Source organism: Dipodomys merriami, unplaced genomic scaffold (genome assembly GCF_024711535.1).
Source record: "Dipodomys merriami isolate MVZ:Mamm:240054 unplaced genomic scaffold, mDipMer1.0.p SCAF_85, whole genome shotgun sequence".
NCBI classification, from domain to species: domain Eukaryota; kingdom Metazoa; phylum Chordata; class Mammalia; order Rodentia; family Heteromyidae; genus Dipodomys; species Dipodomys merriami.
This window is the reverse complement of record NW_027206457.1, coordinates 2,465,740-2,493,153: the sequence shown is the minus strand read 5'-3', so window position 1 is coordinate 2,493,153 and position 27,414 is coordinate 2,465,740. Positions and strand designations below refer to the sequence as shown.

Here is a 27,414-nt window from a genome sequence, read left to right as displayed (position 1 = left end):
AAGTGTGAGCCATCAGTGCCCAGCTAAACTGTTCTTTTTTTTTGGGGGGGGGGCGGTCCAGTCGTGGGGCCTGAACTCTGGGCCTGGCACTGTCCCTCAGCTCTTCAGCTCAAGGCTAGCGCTCTACCACTTGAGCCACAGCGCCACTTCGTTTTTGTTTTTGTTTTTTTTTCTTTTTGCTTATGTGGTATTGAGGAATCAAACCCAGGGCCTCATGCATGCAAAGCAAGCGCTCTACCACTGAGCCACCTTCCCAGCCCAGCTAAATTGTTCTTAATATAAGGTTTTACAGAGGAGTCCTTTGTCATTTTTCTTAGGCACAGTCTGGAATCTAAAGGACATTATTCCATCCAAGAGTCAGGCAGAGATCATAAATGCCATACTGAAGATCTTATCTGAAGTTTTAGAAGTCGATGCCATGGAAACGGTTATTCAGATGAAGGAGGCCGAGACTCAGCGGATAAAGTTGGCTGCAGAGAGCGAGGAGGTCCTGGAGCATGCTAATGGCATTAATGGCACTGATCTGGTTGAAGATGATGAAATGGAGGAAACTCCTAGAAAGAGAAAAGTCAGAAGAAAGACTTTTATTTCTGATTTACTTCCAGTAAGTCAAATTGATGCTCAGATATGGAATAATAACAGCTGTCTTCTTTCAACAGGTCTCTAGTTTTATAGAAAAGTATTAGTAAAATTGTCTGTAGAAAGAGAATTTCCATGAAAATCAGTGATGCTTTCCTATGGATTCTCATAAAAAGTGAACTCCCAGAGAAGGGGGAAAAAATCTCTTGTTTAAAATTAAATTTTTATATACAGGAACTTTTAAGGATTAGCCAGACCAATCTTTTTGGAACATGTTAGAAATACCCAGTTATTTTTTGATCTCTGCCTTTCACTTCAGCCACACATGGCCTCCCAGACTGTCTTCAAACTAAAAGAACTTGTACTCTGTTCAGATTGTCTCCAACATTCTACTCTCCTGATTAGCACAGTGATGAGTCAACCTTCATTGACTTACTACTGCTGAGTATAAGGTCAATGAAGGTTTGCCTTATCTGGGGCTGGGATTTAGCGGGGTGGATAAGCAGTTAAGTTCAGGAATCATTTCAGCTGAAACAGCAAAGGCTTGGTGTACTTTTCTAGATAGAACTACTACATCTGAATAACCAAAGCATTGCCTTGGTGGGGTAACTATAAAATGAAAAGGCTTTCCTGTCCTTGGGTTGTTGACATGAAAATCTTAGTGTCTTCTTTGGGAATACCATGTATTTGAATTCCACGTTTAATCCTTATCTCTTGTGCCTCTGTGTCAGCACAAGCCAAGGGACCATGTTTTACCACTCGATTGTCAGGAGCAAAGGTGGGAATAGCAGCAAGGCTGCATGAACTCTGGGGTTCTAAAACCCTGGCAGGCAGTGGGAGAAGGCTATTCTTTGTGACCCTTCTACATCCAACCTGCTCCCCAGGGCTCTTAGAGGGAGTAAATGAAGAGACTCGTGTCCACCAAGGTGAAGGTAGAAGTACATTGTTTAAAAAGTATCCATAACTAGCTGTTCTGTAGAGATTTGTTTTCTTACATATTCTTTTAAAATAGAGGGGTTGAAGGTGTACTTAATGATAGAACACATGCTTACCATATTCAAGACTCTGGGTTTGATTGATAGAAGTACACGCAGAGAAAAAAATAATTATTTTGTGATTATAATAATGTGTAGTGTTTTCTCATAGCACAAAATTGGGTTTAAAGTCTTCACTGAGCAGCCTGGATTGTTTTTAACAGTGGAGGGCCCCTTCCCAGCTCTGAGTCACTCTGTTTAATTTCATGTGTTCCCCAGACTTGCTTACTTTGAAGCAAATCTCAGTTGTCATTACATCTCATCTACTTTGATTCTTTGTGTCAGTTTAGAATAGTAAGAAGCAAAGCAATGTTCTGAGCAGCAGTTACATAAAATGGAGGCTAATTCCAGAACCTAAGCCTCTCTTTACACATTTGAAGTAGTGACAGCCTAGCAGCAAGTCTTCCTAAGCTGCAGATACTCTGATAGGGGTTTCTTTAGTCAATAATGACACATGCATAAAGCAAGTAGGAATGGTTTTCTATACATTGTTAGTAGGAATAAATGGAGAACAAATTTAGGACATGCTAGGCATCATCTATTAAATTAGCAATATGATGTACGGTTCTGGTATTTAAATCCAGGGCCTCAGCATGAACTCTACCACTGAGCTACACCTCCAACTTCCCCCTCTCTTGTTAAAGAGCATAGTTCAAACTTGCAATTAGATTCTTAGACTGATGAAGTAGTGTTTGTTTGAAAATAGAACAGTGAAACCTGTTGGAATTGTTTTAAAAAGAGGTAAGAGAGAGGTGAGGTGAGGATACTTTGTATGCAGGATACATTGCATCCATGTGTAGAAATGTCACAGTGAAATACATCTGTACACCTACTATATGATAATAAAAATAGCCCAGGACACCCAGGCACAGGTGGCACACTCCTATAATCCTAGCTACACAGGAGGCTGAGATCTAAGAATTGAGAATCAGAGCCAGCTCAGGCAGGAAAGACTGTGAGACTCTTATCTCCACCAAACTACCAAAAAAGCCGAAGTACAGCTGTGGCTCAAGTAATAGAGCCCTAGCCTTGAGCAAAAAAAAAGTTCAGGGCAGCATCAAGGCCCTGAGTTCAAATCCCAGGACCAGCACAAAAAGATAAATAAAATAAGTCAGGCACTGGTGGTTCACAGCTGTAATCCTAGCTACTCAGGAAACTCACCAGCCCAGGTGAGAAAGTCTGTGAGACTCTTATCTACAATTAACCAACCACCAGAAAACTGGAAGTGGTGCTGTGGTTCAAGTGGTAGAGCACTCACCTTGAGCTGAAGATCCAGGGACAGGGCCTAGGCCCAGAGTTTAAGCCCCATGACCAACCAAAATAAATAAATAAATGAATAAAATAATTCCAGGACAGAAAATTTGCTGGTAGGATTTTAATGAGCCTGAATATTCTGGAAAGGAAAATGTGTATAAAGCGTAGAACCTACCAGTGTATTTTTAACTTTAGCCCCTGTAAGTCTGAGGAAATAAGGACTCATTGCAGTTGGCTGTCCATGAGGGATTGCTTCCTCGGATTCCCTAATGGTCACCTTATAGATAAGAATGTTGGAATGTTCACATCCAGCCAGTGTCCCTCTCCCCATAAGCATCCTCTTAAGCATCCCTGGATTATGTAACTCGTTGTCAGACAAGGAGAGTTTTCTGTTTGCTTGTGGTGCTGGCATTGAGGACTTTAGGTAAGCACTTGCACTGCCCTGTATTCCCCACTTGCCTAACAGTGCAAATGCTATAGGACTGGTTATTACACTGTAATGGCAAGAAAGAGTCTGTGCATGTTCAGGACAGGTGCAGTCCTTTTTCTCCAGGTATTTTTGCTCCTAAGTTGGTTAGCTGGGCATTGTGTCATGTGCCCATGGTCCCAGCTCTTGGAGGCCTGAGGCTGGAGGATCGATCACTTGAGCCCAGAAAGATGAGGACAGCCTGGATAAAGTTGGTTGAATCCATGGTTTCAATACTCACAGTACAGAGAGTTGAATATAATAACACAAATTGGTGGTTCTGTTTAACAAAATATAATGGGACACCAAAAAGCAATTACAAATGAAATTTGGAAGAAGACAATGGAGTACATCTTTTTAAGCTGATTCCACTATTTTGAAATATTGGTGTGAATGTTTCACTTTTCATAAATAATTTTCAGAATTATGGCCATAAAAAATTTATATGACCCATTTTAGGTAGTGTGACTGGATGAGGTTATAAATTGGTATTATATGTTTTCAGAGAAAAGTGTTCCCACTTCTTTCAGTCTTCAAGAAATACATGTTTTTTAGCCATGTGCTGATGGCTCATGCCTAGAATCCTAGCTACTCAGGAGGATGAGATTTGAGAGGCAGAAAGTGTGTGAGACTCTTGGGCTCCAGTTAACCACCAAAAAGCTGGAAGTGGAGCTGTGGCTCAAGTGGTAGAGAGCTAGCCTTGAGCAAGAAAAGCTCAGGGACAAGACCTATGCCCTGAGTTCAAGCCCCAAAACCAGCACCAAAAGGAAAAGGGGGAAAGGGGCGGAGCCAGAGGCCGCGTGGTTGTAATCCCATGGGGGCGGGGTGGGAGGAGTGGGTGGGGAGGGGGGCAGGAGTCGAGCTAGCATGGCTGACCTCCCTTTCTCTGCTCCTCTTCGGCGTCATTTTGTCCTTTTCGCTTCTTTGATCCCTGCTCCCGGGTTAGGTAGGAAACATGAGCGCCAACAACTTGGATAAAAATGATGAGTTTGATGAGCAGTTGCGAATGCAAGAATTGTACGGAGACATCTATAACGATCCCAACGGAGAAACGGATTCTTTGGGGCCACAACTGACTGACAGTCCGTATGAATGGGACCAGGATAAGAAGGCTTGGTTCCCCCAGATCACTGAAGATTTCATTGCTACCTATCAGGCTAATTATGGCTTCTGTAATGATGGTGCATCTAGTTCCTTCGCTTATGTCCAGGACTCCAATAGTAAGCCTGTAGAAGAACCTTCACAAAGAAAAACCCCTGAATCCACGGATTCCAAAAAGAAGGGAGAAAAAAGAAAGACCGACTCAGGATGGTTTCATGTTGAAGAAGACAAGAATACAAATGTGTATGTGTCTGGTTTGCCTCCGGACATTACAGTGCATGAATTTATACAGCTTATGTCCAAGTTTGGCATAATTATGAAAGATCCTCAGACAGAAGAATTTAAAGTTAAACTCTACAAAGATGACCAAGGAAATCTTAAAGGGGACGGGCTTTGCTGTTACTTGAAGAGAGAATCTGTGGAACTTGCATTGAAGCTTTTGGATGAAGATGAAATTAGAGGCTACAAGTTGCATGTTGAGGTGGCAAAGTTTCATCAGAAAGGGGACTATGATGCCTCAAAGAAGAAGAAGAAGTGCAAAGATTATAAGAAGAAGCTGTTTCTTCAACAAAAGGAGTTGGATTGGAGACCTGAGAGGAGAGCTGGTTCATCTCGGATGCGCCATGAGCGAGTTGTCATCATCAAAAATATGTTCCACCCTATGGATTTTGAGGATGATCCACTGGTGCTGAATGAGATCAGAGAAGATCTCCAAGTCGAATGTTCTAAGTTTGGGCAAATTAAGACACTCTTTCTCTTTGACAGGCACCCAGATGGTGTAGCCTCTGTGTCCTTTAGGGATCCCAAGGAAGCTGATGATTGTATTCAAATCCTTGATGGAAGGTGGTTTGGTGGCCGTCAAATCACTGCGCAAACATGGGATGGAACTACTGATTATCGGGTAGAGGAGACCTCAAAAGAAAGGGAAGAGAGGCTGAAAGGATGGGAAGCATTTCTCAATGCTTCAGAGGCAAACAGAGGCCTTCAGTGTCCAGATTCTGTCTGGGCTCCAGAAAGGACAGGATCTTCAAAAGTAAGGCAACACCCAGACATGTCTAATGTGAATTCTCAAGAGGCTCCAACTGGAATGGCATTTATAGAACCTATTGAGAAATTTGAAAGGATAGAAAACGGGGAAGAATTTGAAGAAGCTACTTCAGGGAAGGATGCTAAAGAAGATGGGCCTAAGAAAGAGATGATAGAAAGTTGCCCTTCTGAAGAGGCAAAAGAAAGCTGCCCCAAGACAGAATATAAAGCAGGGTGCCTAAAAAAGGGGCTTGAAGATAATTCCAAAAAGGAGGTAAGAGAAGATGGCTCCAAAAGAGAGTCTAAGAAGATAGTAAAAAAAAGACTGTGTAGAGAATGGCCTTGCACAAGATTCTGAAGACAATGACCCCAACAAGGATCTGAAGAACACAACCCCAGCGAGGAGTTGGAAGAGGAAGACTCAGAGAAAGAATCAGATGAAGACTGCTCTGAAAAACAGTCTGAAAAAGGCTCCAAAAAAGAAATAGAAGAAAATGGCCTGGATAAAGATTCTGATGAGGATGGCTCTGACAAAGAATTAGAAGAAAATGGCACAGACAAGCCCAAATGTGATGAAGGTTTTGAAAGAGTGTTGGATGAGGAAGGCTCTGACAAAGATTCAGAAGAAAAGGAAGGAGGTATGTGTGAGGTTTTTGATGATGAGAAGGAGGAAGAAGGTGCAGATGAAAAAGAGGGTGAAGATTCTGATGAGGAAGAAGAAAAAGAAAATCCAAATGAAAAATTGAAGACTGATATAACAAAAAAGAGGACGAAGATGCAGATCTAAAGGAAGATGAAGGTGACAGTGAGACCTTGTTTGAGGATAACAATTTCAGTGAGAAGTTATTTGATGAAGAGGAGGGTTCCAATAAGAAGTTGTTTTATGATTCTGATGCAAGAGGGACTGTAGTGAATATGAGGGAAGAAGGGTCTCGGTCTACAGGCAGCAGCTTTGTTCTCATAGTGATGGTAACAGACGATGAAGAGGACAACAATGCTCATATTTAATCCCTTTCACTTGCTTCTAGGGACAGCCCTCTATCTCCATCTGCCTGTGCTTCATGGTCATTACTAGCAGTGTTAGATGAACATGTACATAGTGGTAGGGCGCATAATGCATTATGTGTTGAATTTTTTTATTGTTACCTATATATCTTCCTTTAGATTTTAAATATATCTTAACTGGGTTTTCAATCACCTTCATAGTTAAATTGCAAATAAACTGTTCTTTTATCAGATTTGTTAAATTCATGCAAAAGAATCTTTTTTTAAAGTATTCTGATGGAAGTTTGTGATTTTCAAAAATAAAAATAAGTTGATAATCTGCAGGGGGAAAAATACTTTTCATTTTTAAAGAAAGCCAGGAAGCCATCCTGTCTGTCCCTCAGGCAGGCATTGTTGGTCTTGGAAGAGCTTGTTGGCAGTGGGTATGTTAGTGTGATTCCTCCAAGAAAACTCCTAAGTACCTAAATGCAGGTTTGTTATGCTCAAGTGCTTGGTGTCTGAAGTGAACTTTTGTTTTAATCTTAGCATGCTGAATTACTGCCTTAACACATGAGATTAAGTTTCAGGGTGATTTCAGTTCAGAATTCCTGAGTTATCTATCTGTTATCTCCAGCTACCCATGCCACACTTAGAGAATAACCCTGGAGACAGATGGAAATGCAGTTAACGGTGGCATGCTCTCCTGTGCCAAGAAGAACTGAGATGCTAGTTTGTGCTTCTAGCATTTTATGGCTTATCCTCTGCCTACCCCACCCCCATGTGCTCCATTCCAAGTGTGGAAGTCTTCCAAGTAGGCTTTAACTATAAAAGCAGTCATGCAAGGAAATATTTAATTGTTTGTTTGTCTGCTTTTTAGCCCACTGACAAGGAACTGAGAGAGACCACAGCCTTGCTGGCAGCTCAGCAGACTGCTCTGGAAGTTATCGTCAACATGTGCTGCAGTGAAGGTTTGCTGGCAGCTTGCTCCTGCTCTTTCTCCTGGGCTCAGGGCCACCTTCATAGGGGGAGGGGGGATCTTTAATACTCCATTATGTGTGGTTCCCACTCTTCCCAGATCCCTCAGATGATGAGTGGGAAGAGCTGTCGAGCAGCGATGAAAGCGATGCCTTCATGGAGACTTCCTTCACTGAGGATGGTGGGCAGCTACTGACCCCACTCTGCCTGTCCCACGAGATTCACACTGCTCTCACTAGCTGCCTTATCCCAAAGAAGGTAACTGGTGTTCACTCCAGGCTGGCGGAGCATGGGAAAGCTCAGCAAGCTGTTCCCTCATGTACCCAGGAAGTAGGCACAAACCTGCAGCTGCAGGTGATGGTACCACTGTCACCAGACAGAACCAACAGTGCTGGAACCAACCATTTCACTTGGAAGGAAGGTGCTGGAATTCGTGCAGAGATCTCATCTGAATTGACTTTTATTATTGTCCTTTGTCTAGGTATTTGAGAAAACTGCCTTTCCAAGCAGCGTCGCTGTTGACATATGCTCCCAGAGCCCTACTTGGAAACCTTTGATTAGAAAGTAAGAACTTTTCTGTTTTCAGAAACATGTCATTTTGTCCTATGAAGTAGAAACTACTGTCTCCTGCCGAGACCCAAGGTTCTGTTCCTGAGTGGATGCCCTGGAGCAATGCTGGCTCTTGAGCATGAGAATCCACAGTGGCCCCAGCCTAAACGAGCCTCAATGTCCACCACAGGTTGAATGGGTCAATAAGTCTGATGTCATCATACAGCTTCTAAAAAGATGTGAATGAGCACCTATGCTCACCACAGGGATAAAAGCAAGCAGGTGCACACTGTGACTCAGCCTTTATAAAGCTCAACACTAAACTGGGGATGCATACCTGGCTGGTGGCCCTGTAAAGATAAGCAAGGAGTTTACCATACAGGTCAGGGAGTGCAAGCTGAAGGGACGTGGGCTGTGAGGATCAGGTGCAGGTGTGTGGGTGTTTGCCTTATAAATTATTTGTTAAACTTTATGTGTGTGGATCTTCCATCCTATGTCTTAGTTCACAGTTAAAATTAATTTGAGCTGGGCAGCGGTGACTCACGCCTGTAATCCTAGCTACTCAGGAGGCTGAAATCTGAGGATCATGGTTCAGAGGGAGCCCGGGCAGGAAAGTCTATGAGACTCTTATCTCCAATTAACCCCAGAAAACCGGAAGTGGCGCTGTGGCTCAAGCAGTAGAACACTCACCTTGAGCTGAAGAGCTCAGGGACAGCACCCAGGCCCAGAGTTCAAGCCTCACGACTGACCAAAAAAAAAACAACTTAAATTCCTCTAAGTTGGATTTCTTCATGGCTCCCGAACCAGTTCTCTATCAGGCCCTTTGAGCTCCTGCACTCCCTTGTACTTAGAGCTATTTTCACTCACAACCTGAAGCCTCAGTGAAAAGTTAACTCTGCACCAGCTATAGGGGTACATACCTGTAGTCCCAGGTGGAGGCAGGAAGATCATGAGTTCTGGGCTACATGGCAAAAAAAGAAAACAAAAATTAGTATGAAGTTCCAGTGGGTAAGTTGCAGAGAACCAGGCAGCATTGTTTTCTTCTTTTACAGGATGAGCACTATACAGTGTAGAGCCCTTGTGTGCCTCCAAAGCCTAGTGTCCCTCTTGGATGTGGATCACCTGGGAGGAGCTCCGGCCCTTTACACACTTGCGCAGCACCTTTCAGACCTGCTGTTTTCGCAGCCAGGTAAAGATCTCAGCCTTCATTTGAAAGATTACTTGGACAGAACAGAGTTTTAAAGGGGCAGGAACTTGGACTTTGTAATTGTGTGGTATTTGCCCTTTAATCTGCACAGTCTTTCCCCATACACTAACGAAGTTGCCAGTGTACTGAGTCAAGCTGAAGTGTGCCTTTAAGTCCTTGGGTTGGATTTTTTCTTTTATTAAATTTGATATATCCAATTATGTGAGTAAAATTAAGGCTGAATCATATCATGAAGGCCTCATTAAGTTATTTGGAGTGGGGTTAGGGATTTAGCTCAATGGAAGAGCACTTGCCTGGCAAGTGCAAGGCCCTGAGTTTAGTCCTCGGTGCTGGAAAAAAATTTTTTTGGATAGCCAGGCACTGGTGGCTCATGCCTTTAATCCTAGCTACTCAGGACACTGAGATCGGTGGATCATGGTTTAAAGCCAGCCTGGATAGAAAGGCTGTAAGATTCTTATCTCCAATTAACCACCAGAAAACCATAAGCGGCTCAGAATGGTAGAGTACTACTAGTCTTGAGCAGAAGAGCTCAGAGACAGTACCCAGGCCCTGAGTTCAACCCCCTGTCTGACCAAATAATGTGTGTGTTCACATAATTTTCAATTCTTTTTTTTTTTTTTTTGGGGGGGGGTCCGGTCGTGGGGCCTGAACTCTGGGCCTGGGCGCTGTCCCTCAGCTCTTCAGCTCAAGGCTAGCGCTCTACCACTTGAGCCACAGCACCACTTCCGGCTTTTTTCTTTTTGCTTATGTGGTGCTGAGGAATCGAACCCAGGGCCTCAGGCATGCAAGGCAAGCGCTCTACCACTGAGCCACCTTCCCAACCCGAAATTTTTTTTTTTTTTTTGGGTCCGGTCGTAGGGCCTGAACTCTCGGCCTGGGCACTGTCCCTCAGCTCTTCAGCTCAAGGCTAGCGCTCTATCACTTGAGCCACAACGCCACTTCTGGCTTTTTTCTTTTTGCTTATGTGGTGCTGAGGAATCGAACCCAGGGCCTCATGCATGCAAGGCGAGTGTTCTACCACTGAGCCACCTTCCCAGCCCCCAATTCTTAATTGTAAGAATGTAAGCAGGTTGCCAGTGGCTCATGTCTATAATCCTAGCTACTCTGGAGGCTGATATCTGCAGATCTGGGTTTGAAGCCAGCCTGGGCAGGAAAGGTCTTGAGTTTCTTATCTCCAGTTAACCACTGAAAAGCAGGAAGTGGTAGAACTCAAGTGGTAGAGCATCAGCCTTGAGCAATAATGTGAAGGGACGGTGTCCAGGCCCTGAATTCAAGCCCCAGGACTGGTGCACACACACAAAAATTACTCATTACCTGACTTGAATAAATGTATCCTCTCTGTACATCACCTTTTTTTTTTTTAATTTGCATGTTTATTAGCATCAATTGTACATCACCTTTGTAATAACAAAATAAAAATAAAAAGTAAAGGGCTGGGAAGTGGCTTAGTGGGATAGTATTTGCTTAGCATGCACAAAGCCCTGGGTTCAATTCCTTAGCACCACATAAATAGAAAAAGCTGAAAGTAGTATAGTAGCTCAAGTGGTAGAGTGTTAACCTTGAGCAAAAAGAAGCTTAGGGATAGTGCTCAGGTCCTGAGTTCCAGCCCCAGGACTGACTAAATAAATCAATAAATAAATAGTAAAAAAAAAAAAAACCCAGTTTAAAAACAATTAAATTTGGTTGGATGATACACAGGAAAAAAATGTAAAAGTAATTAGAAGATGTAAAATTGATAGGTGCTTCCTTTGTCTTGACCTCTCCCAGGTCACATCACTGTTAACCAAATTTATATGCTTGCAGAGTCTCAACGATAAGCGAGGGGCTGGGAAGGTGGCTCAGTGGTAGAGCGCTTGCCTTGCATGCGTGAGGCCTTGGGTTCGATTCCCCAGCACCACATAAGCAAAAAGAAAAACAGCTGGAAGTGGCGCTGTGGTAGAGCGCTAGCCTTGAACTGAAGAGCTGAAGGACAGCGCCCAGGCCCAGAGTTCAGGCCCCACAACCGGACCCAAAAAAAAAAAAAAAGAGAGACCCTAGCATAGACAGTGATGGCGCAATTCCTCACACAGTTCTCCACCTTTTTTTTTTTTTGCCATCTTGCTTTTGTAACACGTCTTTCGTCAAATGCCTTTGCATGGAAGTTACTGAATCTCTTAGATTACAGCTCCTATGGATTAATTTCATTTATGCTCAAAAACCTAGAGTGGTTTTGTTTTTGTTTTTGTGCTTGTGCTAGGGCTTGAACTTAGGACCTTACTCTCTCCCTTAGCTTTTTCACTCAAGACTCACACTCTGTCACATGAACCGCATCTCCATTTTTGTCTTTTTGCTGGTTAATTGGAGTATCGTGGACTTTTTTTGCATGGGCTGGTCTTGAACCTCAGTCCTCAAAATTCAGCCTCCTAAGTAGCTAGGATTATGGCATAAGCCACCAGCAGCAGGCCATAAATTTTATTTTTTGTCGGTCGTAGGGCTTGAACTCTGGGCCTGGGCGCTGTCCCTCAGCTCTTCAGCTAGGCGAGAGCTCTACCACTTGAGCTACAGCTCCACTTCCGGTTTTCTGGTGGTTTATTGGAGATAGGAGTCTCACAGTCTCTCCTGCCCGGGCTGGCTTTGAACCTCGATCCTCAGATCTCAGCCTCCTGAGTAGCTAGGATTACAGGCGTGAGCCACCAGCGCCCGGCTTTATTTTTAATTTAAAAGTGTTTATATGTAGTTTCAGGCCACAATTTATAGGCCACAATTGCAAAAATACTAATCTAAGGGAGATGTGGTTACTACTTATTAAATCAAATTCACCAATCCAAACAAACAAAAACCAACTGATTTAATAGAGCTAAGAATAAACTGGGAAGCTCTTCAGACAGGATGGGTTCCATGAGGCTCTCTCAACATTATTTTTACATGACCCAGCCAGCCATACACAGTGTGGTGCAAGCTCCTCCACACTATCATGTAATTTGGGGGTCCCCTAATGCATTACCTGGAATCTAGGATCCCCTCATTCAGGCTTAGATCAGAAGGATCTCAGTTTCAGGCCAGCCCAGGCAAAAAAGTTTTTGAGACCTCATCTCAACAGAAAAGACTAGGGTGGCAATGAGCAAGAAGCATAAATAGGAGGATTGTGTTCCAAGCCAGTCCAGTAAACAAACAGAATTCTATCTCAAAAATAACCAATGCGGGGGAAAACAATGGAGGGGGTAACAATGTTCAAGAGGAAGTGTACTCATTACCCCACTCATGTAACTGTAACCCTCTGTATAGTATCTTTACAATAAAAAAATTAAAAAAAAAAATAACCAATGCAAGCCCAGGGTCAGTTGCTCACGCCTATAATCCTAGCAACTCAGGAAGTCGGATCTAAGGATTGCAGTTCAAAGCCAGCCTGGGCAGGAAAGTCTGTAAGACTCTTATCTCCATTAAATTATCAATAAAACCAGAAGTGGAGGCTTAAGAGGTAGAGTGGTAGCCTTGAGCAAAAAAACACAGGGACAGCACCTAGGCCCTAAGTTCCAGCCCAGGGCTGGTGTGCACGCTCACACATGTGCACATACATACACACACACACACACACACACACCAGGGCTGGTGTGCACGCTCACACATGTGCACATACATACACACACACACACACACACCAGGGCTGGTGTGCACGCTCACACATGTGCACATACACACACACACACACACACACACACACAAATAGACAAAAAAGGAATGGAGCTTGGGCTTAAGTGGGAAACTCAGAATTCAGACCCTAGTACTGCCAAATATATATACTGCATAACTGACTATCTCATAGGATTTCATTATAAGAGAGTTCATTGTTATTCCAAAATAAATAACCAGGTTATTACTTTGGGGGCCAGTTCTTACCTCCATTTCTCCAAGTATCAGTGTTAGGAGACACAAGAGGGCATAGGACACAGAACAGACCTGAGCAACATGGACATCCAAAGACATTATAATGGCAATCCTTCTCCAGTAGTAACTTTTCCTGTCTGCAATCCAATCCCTTTCATGTGTGGAGGGCCAATTAACATGTCCAGCCCTGGTCATTTATTGTGACAGTGGCTATAGAAGGTGATATCTACAAAAACAACATAGTGGCTTTCAAGACACATCAGAATGTTCTTAACCTAGCAGCATGTCACAAAAATTTGTTTCTTTCTTTTTCTTAAGATTATGTCGGTAGCCAGGAGCATAGGATTTTATTTAAAACTATCAAAGTGCAGGGCTGGGAATGTGGCTAGGTGGTAGAGTGCTTGCCTAGCATTCATGAAGCGCTGGGTTCTATTCCTCAATGCCATATAAACAGAAAAAGCCAAATGTGGCCCTGTGGCTCAAGTGGTAGAAGGCTATCAAAAGAAGCTCAGGGACAGTGCCCAAACCCTGAGTTCAGTCCTCAGGACTGGCAAAACTAATCAAAACAAAAATAAAACTATTACAAAGTGCTTAGGTACCCTGACCATAGTTCAGAAGCCATCCTCAGGACTGGCAAAACTAATCAAAACAAAAATAAAACTATTACAAAGTGCTTAGTTACCCTGACCATAGTTCAGAAGCCATCCATCATTCTCCCAGGCTTCAGCTTGGTGTGATCTCTGTGGTCATGCCTGCAGAGGAAGCCATATGATCTGGGAGAAACATACCCAAGTGCTTCTGTATATAGCAGAAGCAAAGAACAGGTGCATTCATTACAGCAAAGAAGCCTTTCTGCTGGCTGGGGATAGGCCCTAGGTACTGGGACTTCACTCACTGGGAAACGATTCAAAAGCAAGAGATGACAGCTATAGACCAGAGCTTGACAAAGTCAGCTCATGGCTGGCAGCACTTGGAAGCAGTTAGGAGATATGAGTGGGCCCTGCTCATTGGGACCCTGGCTGTAGATTCCTGTTTGACTCTGCTCCCTGCCTCAGACCACAGAAATGAGCACGTGGCTAAGGGCATGAGCAGTGAGGGCACTTCCTCCTAGTCCTGAGGGTATCAGGCTGGCTAAAGGGACAGAATGACCCTCCCCTTCCCTCTCCTCCCCCATCCCCAACATCTACACCACCTAAGTATGTTCCAGGTTCCTAAGAAGGTTCAGGGTGAGGGGGAAATGTGGCTGGTCATGATCAGGCCAGCCACCTCTGCTCCAATGGTCAGATTGTGCCAGCTACTCACTTTTATGGGCTTGAGTGAAATAAGATTCCAGACAATGTACTAGAGGGCCCAAATTTCAGGTAATGTACTAGGGGACCCTGGATTCCATAAAAATGTACTATGGGACCCCAGATACTAGACAATACTCTAGATTGGCAGACAGACACCATTGCACCTATTGGTTAGGATTACTATCTCACGGACTTTTCACCAGGGCTGAGACCCTCCAGTTTTGAGAGATGATATTCTAATACAGTCCTTTTAGATGCCTGTGATTTAGTTAGATGTAATTTTATGAGTCTGTATGGATAATGTTTTTGGTGAATTTGGTGGGAAGGATGAGGCTAAATTGCTTGCCTTTTTGTGTTAACTGTATTTGAAAGTTAAATGGATGAGACTTATACAGCTCTAATTTGTTTTATTTTTATTGCTAAAATACAGTTCTGAATAGTTATGAAGTTTATATGAGTCTCTGTACATGCCAACATTATGCTTTTGGCTAGCACCAGGGATAAAATGACAGATGTTTTAGTTTGATTCTTGCATTAAAAGCATCATTATCTTTTTCCCTTTTGTTAGGAGCTGTTGATTTTCAAAACACCTAATTTTCAATGATGTTGAATTCTCATTCTGTCAGTTGGGCTCCATTACATTGTTTAGGATTCTGTTTTCCTAGATTCTAGAAGTTGGAATCATTTTTTTTTTTTTTTGCTGTTGTTGGTATTGTAGTTAGAATGGTGGTGTCCCATTCTGGGATATATTTTCTATTCCACATCAGGGTGTTAACAATCAATCTGAAAAATTCATTAGAACATAATCTGCTGTCTGATTTGTAGGTTGACTATTTACTTACATTTAGGTGTGCTGCAGCTTCTTTGGTGCTATGTAATGTTCTCAGAAACTTTTTTGTTTGTTTTGGCAGTAGCATAGGGTTTGAACCCAGGGTCTCCTGCATGCTAAGCAAACTCTGGTCTACTGCACTATATTCCCAGTCCAGAAAGACATTTCAAATCTCACCCCTTTTTAACTTCTTTTAGTATTTCCTCAATTTCTTAGGGAATGCCAGGTCTGCTGACCTGTTAACTGAAACTATATCTGGATGGGTTGAAGTATCTTTCTCAAACTTGGATGAATGACCAGAAATGTTTTCCTTGCCTAGATAAGGGTATAGGGTGAGACCTTGTCTCAAGAAAAACAATAGGGCTAGGAAGGTGGCTCAGTGGTAGAGTGCTTGCCTTGCATGCATGAGACCCTGGGTTCAATTCCTCCGCACCACATAAGCAAAAAGAAAAAAGTTGGAAGTGGCGCTGTGGCTCAAGTGGTAGAGCGCTAGCCTTGAGCTGAAGAAAAAGAAAAACAATAGTTTCTCACAATAGTTTTTTTTTTTTTCCTTTGGGGGTCCGGTCGTGGGGTCTGAATGCTGGGCCTGGGCACTGTCCCTCAGCTCTTCAGCTCAAGGCTCAAGGCTAGCGCTCTACCGCTTGAGCCACAGCACCACTTCCGGCTTTTTTCTTTTTGCTTATGTGGTGCTGAGGAATCGAACCCAGGGCCTCATGCTTGCAAGGCAAGCGCTCTACCACTGAGCCACCTTCCCAGCCCTCACAATAGTTTTTGAGAAGCTGCCTGCTTGAAAGTAGGGCTTCAGAACTAGAACAAGGTCTCCAGCACCAGAGAGCAGGAAACCATGCTGTCTTTGCTGTATTACAAATTAGCCCAAACAATGAATTTAAACAGCAGTAATTACAACACTGGTGGCTCACACCTGTAATCCTAGCTACTTAGGAGGCTGAGATCTGAGGATAGCAGTTTGAAGCCAGCTCAGGCAAGAAAGTTTGAGACTCTTATCTCCAATTAACCACTGAAAAAAGCTGAAAGTGGACCTGTGGCTCAAGTGATAGAGAGCTAGCCTTGAACAAAAAAGCTCCGGAACAGCATCCAGGCCCTGATTTCAAGCCCCAGGACCAACACAAAAAATAAGAAATCAGTAAAAACAGCAGTAATTCATACTGTCTTTTATTATCTAGCCAGTCATTCATATGTCCTGTTCATTGAAGAAGTCACACATCACAACTAGATTCAAGGCGTGGGGGAACGTGCTTCCCCTTCTTTGTGGGAAGGGCAGGCTTCCAGAGCAGGGGACTGGCAGTGTTGCTGTGACCCTTTTGGAAGTTACAGTCGTAACACACCAGTGCTTTTCCCTTCCCATTGAAGTGCAGGGATTCTCACTCATCCTTGCCAGTGACTACCTGCACCATCACCTGTAACTGCTGCACTGCTGCTCCTATGTGGGAAGAGGGTCAGTTGGAAAATGGATGAGGAGCTGGGGTGGGGTTGGTGAAGACCTGGGGGCAGGGCAGCCTAGAGCCCTTGGCTGCAGTTCCTGGCTTGCAGTGGGCTAGGGTTGGCAAGAAGGCTGGTGTGGGAGACAGCTTAACCAGGGGTCTGCCTAGTGCCATGATGGAGGTCGGTGAGACTGAGTTCCCGCACAGCAGGTGGCTCAGGCCTGTCCTATTCCAAAGTGAGTCCAGTGAACACCACCTCACTTGGGCAGGACATCTCCCCTGGTCATCTTTAGACTCCACAGCTATACTGTCCAGAGCTCTGTGAACTAAACATTGGCTTAAATATCAAGAATTTAAAAAAAAATTACATAGCATATGCTAACATGTGGCATGCTTCCTTTAATCCAATTTTCTCAGAATAGCTTGTCTTGGGAGAGAGAACTTGACTTGATCTTTGTGTTTTGTGGTAACTTTCTGTTTTAGGTTTTGCTGACCACCCGGACTTTCTGGAAGCCATAACTAGTGCCTTGAGGGCCCTTTTGCAAACAATGGCCTCTAATAACCTTCCCCAGGTAAGATTTTTTAAACTACTTTGAAACTTGAAGTGTCTTCTTGTTGGAAGTGCTTCTGTGGCCATACAACTGAGTGTTGAGTTTTTGGTTTTGTTTTCATTCCCTCTGGTTTTTTGAGACAGGGCCTCAGTATGCAACGTAGTCTGGCCTTGAACTCTCTGATCTTCCTTCACTCTGTCTCCCAAGTGCTGGGATTAAGGGCATGCACCAATAAGTCCAGCTATTTACTCTTTTTGATGCAAAAGTTGACCCATTTTAAACAAGAGGGTTTTTTGTTGGTGGTGCTGCTGTTTTTGTCTTCTGTTTGACTTGTTTGTTCCTTTATCTGTCTTTGGGAGGGCAAGGAGGGGGTACAGAAATGGAGGGACAAAGGGTGAACAAATGATGCAGCAATGGGACTCATTAGACACTATGTTAAAAATGACCTATACAACTTGTGGGTAGGGACAGGAGAGAAAAACTGGGAGAGAGTGAGGAAAGGGGTGACATTGTCCAAAAATAAATGTACTCTTTATCTTACTTACATAACTGTAACCCCTCTGTACATCACCTTTACAATTACAATTTTTTTTAAAAGTTGACTCATTTTAGATAGTAGGAATCCTTTCAGGTTGGCTTCTATGTCTCTTGTCATGGACCTTATGTCTGAGCCTTAGATTGTTTTTTTTCCCCAGTGCTGGGGATTGAAGCCAGAGATTGAGTTAGTTTGTTTTTTTGTTTTGTTTTGTTTTGTATTCCATTCTGGGAATTTTTGCTGTTGTTGTTGTTGTTACTGTGCAACAAAATGGATGCCATTGACTTCATGCTAGCATGTTCTCTATGATTTAAAAGCTTCTTTGTATATTTGAAAAGTGTGTGTGTGGGCTGGGAAGGTGGCTCAGTGGTAGAGCGCTTGCCTTGCATGCCTGAGGCCCTGGGTTCGATTCCTCAGCACCACATAAGCAAAAAGAAAAAAGCCGGAAGTGGCGCTGTGGCTCAAGTGGTAGAGTGCTAGCCTTGAGCTGAAGAGCTCAGGGACAGCGCCCAGGCCCAGAGTTCAGGCCTCAGGACCGGACCCAAAAAAAAAAAAAAACAAGAAAAGAAAAGTAAGTGTGTGTGTGTGTGTGTGGTTTGTTTTTATTTTGTTTTGTATTCCATTCTGGGAATTTTTGCTGTTGTTGTTGTTGTTGTTACTGTGCAACAAAATGGATGCCTTTGACTTCATGCTAGTATGTTCTCTATGATTTAAAAGCTTCTTTGTATATTTGAAAAGTGTGTGTGTGTGTGTGTGTGTGTGTGTGTGTGTGTGTGTGTGTCTGTCTGTCTGTCTGTCTGTCTGTCTGTCTGTCTGTCTCCTGGGGATTGAACTTAGCTTGGGTGCTCTCCCTAAGCTTATTTTTGCTCAAGGCTAGCTCTCTTCTGCTTGAGTCACAGCTCTACCTCTGGCTTTTATTTTTTAAAAATTGTAATAAAGGCCGGGCGCTGGTGGCTCACACCTGTAATCCTAGCTACTCAGGAGACTGAGATCTGAGGATCACGGTTCAAAGCCAGCCAGGGCAGGAGAGACCGTGAGACTCCTGTCTCCAATAAACCACCAGAAAACCAGAAGTGGCGCTGTGGCTCAAGTGGTAGAGCACTCTCCTTGAGCTGAAGAGCTGAGGGACAGCGCCCAGGCCCAGAGTTCAAACCCCACGACCGACAAAAAAAAAAAATTGTAATAAAGATGATATATAGAGGGGTTACAGTTGAGAATTCTTTTAACGTAATTGTTAGCCTTCTCTTTCTGTGAAATGAAAATGATAATAACACATAGCTTGCCATGTGGCTGTAGAGCCTATAGAAAAATATGATATTTTTGCTTATTTTCTTTCTTTTATTTTTATTTTTTTAATTTTAATTTTAATTTTTTTATTGTGAAAATACTGTTCAGAGGGGTTACAATTACATGGGCAAGATAGTGGGTACATTTCTTATCAAGCATTGTAGCCTCCTCCTTTGTTTCTTTCTTTCTTTTATATGTCAGTTATAGGGCTTGAACTCAGGGCCTGGGGCACTGTCCCTGAACTCTTTTGTTCAAGGCTGATACTCTACCACTTTGAGCCACAGCTCCACTTCTGGTTTTCTGGTGGTTAATTGGAGATAAGAGAGAGTCACTAGCGCCTGGCAATGCCCAGGCTGACTTTGAATTGCAATACTCAGATCTCAGCCTCCTGAGTAGCTAGGATTATAGGCATGAGCTACTGGCTTAAGCTTTTGCTCTTATTTTCTGTGGCATGCGGGGAGCAGTTCCTGGGCCTATCTGGTAGTTACAGAAAACTACTTGAGCGAGGTGTGGTGATGAATACCTGTAGCCCTACCCTTAATCCCAGCAGAAGGATGGCAAGTTCAAGGCCAGCATAGGTTGCACAGCAAGACCCTGTCTCAAAAAAGAAAAACAATTAGTTAAAGCTGTGCTCAGTTAGAAGTAACTGTTCATATATGTTAGAGGGAACTGTTCATGTGTGTTAGAGGGAACTGTTCATGTATGTTAGAGGGAACTGTTTGTGTATGTTAAGATTCTGGCTCCTCAGGCTCACTATATCTAGGTGTTAAGAACTCAGCTTCTTTAGCCTTGAGCAAAAGAAGTTCAGAAACAGTGCTCAGGCCCCGAGTTCAAGCCCCAGGACTGACAAAGAAAAAAAAAAAAAACAACTCAGCTCCTGGCTGGGTATGTGGCTTAGTGGTAGAGTACTTGTCTTGCATGCACGAAGCCCTGGGTTCAATTCCTTGGTATCACATAAACAGAAAACGTCAGAAATGGCACTGTGGCTCAAATGGTAGAGGGCTAATCTTAAGCACAAAGAGGCAGAGTTCAAGCCCCAGGACCAGCAAAACAAAACTCAACAAGTATCACACTAGTGGGATAGTGTGGAACTCAGGACCCGGCTGCCGCTTCCCTAGCTCTTTACCTTGCTGGCTCATGTGCATTCGGTGACTTGTTTGAGTTCTGGTAATACTGCAACCATAGTTACTGCAAAATTTTCTTTGTGGGTAGTGTTGGGGTTTGAACCCAGGATCTTCTGCTTGCTAGGCGGATGCCCTACCACTAAGCCACATGCCCAGCTCAGCCCTGTCATTAGAGTATTTCCTGGGAAATCAGGCACCATCAGCTGTTCCTTCTCATTGGGCAAAAGCCATGCAGAAGATTCAGAAATAAGTAAAAGGCAGATACTGAGTTTGAGTCTCAATCTCTGACCTAAAATAAAGAAAAGAAAGAAGTTTAAGGGTTTACAAATATTCACTGCCATTAATATCAGTGAATTTTTTTTTTTTTTTGTCGGTCGTGGGGCTTGAACTCTGGGCCTGGGCGTTGTCCCTCAGCTCTTCAGCTCAAGGCGAGGGCTCTACCACTTGAGCTACAGCGCCACTTCCGGTTTTCTGGTGGTTTTATTGGAGATAAGAGTCTCACGGTCTCTCCTGCCCGGGCTGGCTTTGAACCGCGATCCTCAGATCTCAGCCTCCTGAGTAGCTAGGATTATAGGCGTGAGCCACCAGCGCCCGGCTTCAGTGAATGTTTTGTATGCACTGTTGGATCCATGTAGCTCTCTGTGGATGTCTGTGGCCCTGCCCTCCTGTGCAAAGTGGATAACATTTAGAATCAAGTAACCTGTGCTGGAGTGCCAAGAGGTCCAAGCATAGCTGGGATTTGAAACCTGGAAAGTCTGGCTCTATACTATCTTTTTTTTTTTAATCTTTGTTCAAGTCTGAGATTCAGACTCACTACCTGACACATTTACTCATTGGCTAGTGCTCTACTAATGAGCCATGCCACCAACCCCTGACCATCTTTTTCTCATTGCTCTGTGCTTGCTGCTGGTTAGAGGTCATGGCCAGGCAGTGCAACATTCATGGAACTTGCTCCTAAACTTGTGCACAAATTAGCTCAAGCTGAAAATTACCACCACATAGCACTATATAACTTGATGATTTTTACGATCTTTAGTAACTTACACAAAAACATCTCAAAATTCGTATATTATTTGCACTCTATTTTTGTATATGTGTGTGGTAGTCCTGGAGCTTTAACTTGGGTACTAGGTGCTGTCTACTACTTGAGCTACAGCTCTACTTCCAGCTTTTAGGTGATTAATTAGAAATAAGAGTCTTACAGACTTTCCTGCCTGGGCTGGTTTCAAACCAGCCCTGAGATGTCAGTCTCCTGAGTAGCTAGGAATATAGATATGAAAGCCGGGCGCTGGTGGCTCACGCCTGTAATCCTAGCTACTTAGGATGCTGAGATCTGAGGATCGCGGTTCAAAGCCAGCCCGGACAGGAGAGACCGTGAGACTCCTATCTCCAATAAACCACCAGAAAACCGGAAGTGGCGCTGTAGCTCAAGTGGTAGAGCGCTCGCCTTGAGCTGAAGAGCTGAGGGACAGCGCCCAGGCCCAGAGTTCAAGCCCCACAACCGACAAAAATATATAGATAGATAGATAGATAGATAGATAGATAGATGATAGATAGATAGATAGATAGATAGATAGATAGATAGATGGATATGGATATAGATATGAGCCACAGCATCTGGCTACACAAAGACCACTTTTATTTAGGCTACTTTCAAAACTTTATTTTTTGTTTTGGTGGTTCTGAGGTTTGAATTGAGGGCCTTGTGCTTGCTAGACAAGCAGTCTACCACTTGAACCATATCCCCCAGCCCTTTTTGCTTCGGTTATTTTTCAGATAGGGTCTTCTGCTTTTTACTGAGCTGGCCTCAGACTGAAATCCCCCTATCCTACATCCCCTGCATAGCAAGGATGACAGGTGTGTACCACCATGCCCAGCCAATTTGCTGTGATTAGTTCTCATTATTTTTTTTTTCTGGGCTGAACTACAGTCACCATTTTCCTCCTGAGTAGCTGGGATTATAGGTATTAGCCACCTTACCCAACTATATGTTCAAACCTTCATGATCAATATAAAATAGAAGTGGAATCTGTTTAGTATATGTACATCTGAAATGAAAGTCTTCAAATGAAACTAATAGGACTTAAAGCTCCTTAAATATTGGATAGTAACAAGTAACATGAGAAGGACTCATCTTAGCTCAGAATACTTAAGTTCTCTGCCAGGTACTCACTCTGTCTTTGGCCTCATACAGTAGCCTATAGAAGAGATTGCTGGCTTTCATTTGCCATTGGAATGGTGGGGTGTAACACTGTTCATATGCCCCCTTCCTCTCAACAGTGCATGACACCCGAGCAGCTGATGACACTGTGCAGAGCTGGCATTGGGAGCAGCAATGTCGGGGTTCGAGTGAACGTTGTCAGTATTTCAGGAATCACTGGCAGTATGCTGGCCAAAGAAAGTGGGACACTTGACACTCTTAAGGTAAAACAGTTTGCTCCCAGAATGGATGTGAAATACTGGAATACTGGGGAAGAGGTGAAGAATGGGCACAAGTTTCTAATGCTTGTGCGGGCCCCATGAGAAGACACTAGCAACAAGTTGCTGAAGGTACTTTCGTACAAGGATCCCTTTGGGGTGATCTAATGGCAGGTGTAAGATAAGTACTTTAAATTTAAGCCTCATTTTTGCCATTTAACTACCTGAAATGCTTTCTCTGTGTGTGTGTGTGTGTGTGTTTCTCCTACTTCATTAAGGGCTGATTGTCACTTTAATGGAACAGTAACCTCTTCTCAACTATACAATTTGTAAATCTTGTTAGTTACATTTCTAAGCATGTAAAAGGTAGTAACCACTAAGTTTGTGCCCCATAACAGATCAACAATTAATGTTCTATCTGTGTACTTTATGGAGTTTCTCTTCTGGGTATGTAAGTAAATTACAGACCTGGCATTTTCCCCTATCAGTTTAATTGTATCTATTATAAATAGGGACAATATTTTACTTGACTGCCATTGTTATGCCTTCTGCAGCTGTCATTTTTTGATGTGTCTACTTCCTAGTCCATTCATAAGCTCCCAGTTGGATCCAGTCTACCTCCTTGTGGGTGGTTTAAATCAGGAAAGCCAGGGATTTTGCCTGGGTTGGGATTGTATGCGTCTTTCTCTCTTAACCTTGGTTATCCCCAAACCACCTGTTTGTCCTCATCATCCAGATCAGCACCCGGCAGACTGTGCAGCCTTGTGGATCTGTCTGACTGCTTCCTTGTGGTTGTAGGCTTCTTCCTCTGTCCTTTCTACTTCCTGCCAGCTGGAAGCTAGATGTAAAGGCTGGATTTCATTGAGCCAAGGATTCAGATCCTTGTTTTAATAAGACTACCTCATAGGTAGTGCTGTGTACTTTCAGTTATATTCTGGAAGAGAAAAATCAGGGCCCAGAGAACTTAACCAACTGGCCAGGGATCACCCTATTCCTTAGCCACATGACCTAGCTGCACGTCACCCAGAGATGCTGGGAGGCAGAGCAGCCAGGCTACAGAAGGTTATTCTGCACCTTTACATCTTGAGAATGCTCTCGTTAGCTCTGTGGGGCTAGGGACTGGGGGTGGGGGGTATCAACCAAGATGGTGAGGCAAAATTGCTGGGTTAATTTACTGGTTTTCATCTACTTTTGAAAGCAGATTTCGTTGTTACAGGTAAGATTTCTGTGCCTTGAACACTATACAGAAGCTTTTTCAGGGAGTTCTAATATTTCCAAAATCAATTTTTCCAATATTATTGTGGATCTTAATTCACTTTATTTAGGAATGTAAAGTATAATACTCTTCTGTTATGTTAGTATGTTTATAAGTATTTGTAAAGTCTTAGTTCTTTAATAAGTTATCATTTCTGCTGTATTATTTCTGTATGAAACAGGATGATAGCAAGATTAGAATGTACAATGAAAGCATGTTACCTGTGTGTGTTGTTCCAGACCATTGGGTGCTTTCTGCTTGAGGTCGCCACCAAAGACCCTTCCCTCGTGGTTGTAGGAGAAGCTCTGGATGCCCTCTTTGATGTCTTTGCAGATGGGGAGGAAGCTGAAAGGGCTTCAATCCAAATAAAATTGCTATCTGCTCTCAAAGAATTTCAGCCTGTCTTCAAAACGAAGGTTTGTAGCTGCTTTACTTGTAGATGCACAAGTCTGAGTGTTCTCCAGGGAGGAGGTGTAATTCCTACCCACAGCTAAGCACATGTGTAGACTGTAGCAGCCCCTGTAAGTGTCAGCAATTACCAGAGCACTTTATCCCAAATGCTTGCTCACTGAGTTATAGATCTGCAATGATGCCCAATCTTTGGAATTGGAGCCAGATTGGCATTTGACCAGCTCCTTGTACTCTACCAGTGCTTTATGTATGTGAATGCCATGACCTGTACCCACCAAGCACTTTCATGTAGTACATCTGAGCTACAGCCCAGCCTCTGAAGAACTCAGAGTCTGGGTACTGTCCTTCAGCTTTTTGTTTGCTCAAGACTGGTACTCTACTACTTGAGCCATGCCTCCACTTAGGCTTTTTTTTTCCCCAACTCCTAACCTTCTGAATAAGAAGACTGGCCCACCAATCCGTTTTGTAGCACACTTTCCAAATGTTTCTGTTGCACCCTAAAACTTCACCTTTGCTGGAGTGCCATAAAATTCATTCTTTTAAAGTATGACTCTACCAGGCCTCATGTCTCTAGCCTGTAAATCTTAAGCTACTTGTAAGGCTGAAATGGGAAGGATCAAAGTTCCAGGCCAGCTTAAGCAAAAAATTGGGGAGATCCCATGTCAACAGAAAAAGCTGGGCATGGTGGCATACGCTTGCCATCCCAGTTACAGTGAGAAGCATAATTAAAATTGTGATCCATGGTGGCCTAGGCAAAAAATAAGCGAGCAAGAAAACAGACGGGGACAGAGCTCAAGTGGTAGAGTGCCTGCCTAGCAAGTCCTACCAAAAATTAATCAATAAAAGGGTGCACCTTCTAAATCTATCTTTGTTCTTTGTATTTTATTTAACTTGGGAGTAAAACTGTTTCACCAAATTCTTGAAGTCTTGGGTGTAAAATAGTTACATATGCCCCAAATTAAATACTTACTTTATTTAAATGAATTTGTAATAGATACCAAATTGCATACTTTTTTTTTTTTTGAGCAGATACGAAAGGAAGGAAGAGGTAAATACAGTCCAGATCAGCTGTGTGTTCTTGACAATGTGAAGATGAACTTGAGAAGGTTTATTGCTTATCAAGAAACTGTGGAGAAAAGACTGACTTCCTGAAACATCAGAAGAGACTCAAGACTCTCTCCTGGGGGCATGGTCAGAGGTGGAGTGCTTGTATATAATGTGGGAAGGCCTGGGTCTGCCCAGTGCCACAAAAAGAGACCAACTTCCCAAAGGAGTTGATGCTGCAAATATATGCTTCCAAAAGCTCTTGGAATGCTCATACTTTGAACTTTAATTTGAAGTTCATTTAAAAAAAAAAGTAAAACCTGTAAGAAACGTGTGCTTGGGCTGTGGGTTCTGTGCATTTGTCTATGTGTCTCCAGCAAACTACATTCCCCGGGAACAAAGTGTTTTTTATGCACGCACTTTGCTCTGAACCACATACCTGGCCCACAGCTGGTTCCCAACCACTTCCTGGGCAGTAAAGACATTTTCAACAATCATGCCCTTGAATTTTGCAAGACAGCAAAGTCTCAATCATTACCTGGGTACTTTTTTAAGCCACAAATTTTTTTATTAGCTGAAACTAACTGAAATATGCAGTCCTGAAGTGCTATATACTATTGTGAAGAAGTAATTGAATTTATTTGTATCACTCAGGGGCTGGTACTGATGAGCTACTGAGGTGACAGTAATCTCATGGTGACATGATCAATCACTGCCTTGATTTAATATGGTATAGAGTAAGAATTATAGAACATATTTTGAATAAATAACATTTTCACTAAAAGCTTTATGTCTTATAAATTCCTTTTTTTGTAATACTACACACACCTATTTCTGGGTGGCCTGCCTCACCTGTGTGTAAAGTATTGGAAAATACTTCAAGAGTCCTAAAAGTATGAGGTAACAACTAGCTTACAGCAGAAACTTTCCTGCCCAAGGTGGCTCAGTGGTAGAGCGCTTGCTGTGCATGCCTGAGGCCCTGGGTTTGATTCCTCAGCACCACATAAGCAAAAAGAAAAAAGCCGGAAGTGGTGCTGTGGCTCAAGTGTAGAGCGCTAACCTTGAGCTGAAGAGCTGAGGGACAGCACCCAGGCCCAGGGTTCAGGCCCCACAACCGGACCCAAAAAAAAAAAAAAAAAGAAACTTTCCTGCCCATTGTGGTCCTGAAGCAGGCCGTGGTTTGCTCCATTGTCCATTAGTTGGAAGAACTGTCCATGGAGATTTGAATTTTCCACACAATCGGTCTCAGTTGTCTTGATTAAGAGACAAATTATTTGATTATTTTGGTGCTAGGGGTTGACCTAGGGCCTTGCTCACACTAGGCAAATGCTGTACCACTGAACTAAATCTGAGACTTTTATCTCCAATTAATACCAAAAATTGGAGCAAAAAGCCAGAAGTGGATGTATAGCTCAAGTGCCAGAGTGATAGCCAGAATGCAAGCCTGAGTTCAAGCCCCAATTCCAACACACACACACACACAGGCCAAAAAAAAAGATGTACTGAGACTTGTTTCATCACCTGCAGTGGTCTATCAAGGAGAATATTCTGTGAGCAGATGGGAAGAAGGTGATTTCAACAACTGCTGGGTAGTGTTTTTAGATGTCAATTAACATTGTATCCAGGATGCAAATTTTTTTGAGACTCTTGCTATGTAAGTCCTGCCCCACCAATGTAAGGGCTGAGATTACAGGCATGAGCCTGCTCAAGTCTGGAGTACAATTTGTGTGTGTATGTACCATTTCTGGGGCTTGAACTGGAGCTCTTAGCTTTTTTTGCTCAAAATTGGCCCTTTACCACTTGACCCACACTTCCAGCTTTTTGGTGGTCACAGAATAGATTCTCACAGACTTTTTTGGCCTGACCTGCCTCCAAACCACAATCCTCAGAGATCTTAGCCCCCTAAGTAGCTAGAACTGCAAGTGTGAGCCACCGGCTCCTGGCAAAGCAGTGATATTTCTTTCCTTAAGCAAACATAAGAGGTGGAATACTTGAAAACAGCTTTGGTGAGAAACAAAAGTGGCTTTAGTAAGCCCTTACCTATCACTAATTCCCTTGAATATAAGTGGAAGAAATTCCCATTATAACGTGAGTGAATGAATGGATTAAACATATAAACCCAAATATGCATTGCTTACAGAAAACACACTTCACCTCTAGAGATAGAGACAGGAAAGGGAGGTATGG

At 43.2% G+C, this 27,414-nt stretch overlaps 1 protein-coding gene and 1 pseudogene across 1 annotated transcript in view; both read left to right on the top strand.

Moving 5' to 3' along the window:
* Heatr3 (HEAT repeat containing 3) overlaps positions 1-26,011 on the top strand; it is a 41,473-nt gene extending 15,462 nt beyond the window's left edge. The window contains exons 7-15 of the mRNA XM_070011951.1: positions 318-604; positions 7,322-7,412; positions 7,520-7,677; positions 7,901-7,983; positions 9,021-9,157; positions 17,086-17,174; positions 22,380-22,523; positions 24,012-24,188; positions 25,213-26,011. Coding sequence (XP_069868052.1) covers positions 318-604; positions 7,322-7,412; positions 7,520-7,677; positions 7,901-7,983; positions 9,021-9,157; positions 17,086-17,174; positions 22,380-22,523; positions 24,012-24,188; positions 25,213-25,335 — 1,289 coding nt within the window. The 3' untranslated portion in view covers positions 25,336-26,011. The remainder of the gene's footprint in view (positions 1-317; positions 605-7,321; positions 7,413-7,519; positions 7,678-7,900; positions 7,984-9,020; positions 9,158-17,085; positions 17,175-22,379; positions 22,524-24,011; positions 24,189-25,212) is intronic.
* Positions 4,211-7,253, top strand: LOC138820226 (17S U2 SnRNP complex component HTATSF1 pseudogene; annotated as a pseudogene).
* Positions 26,012-27,414: the final 1,403 nt, after the last annotated feature.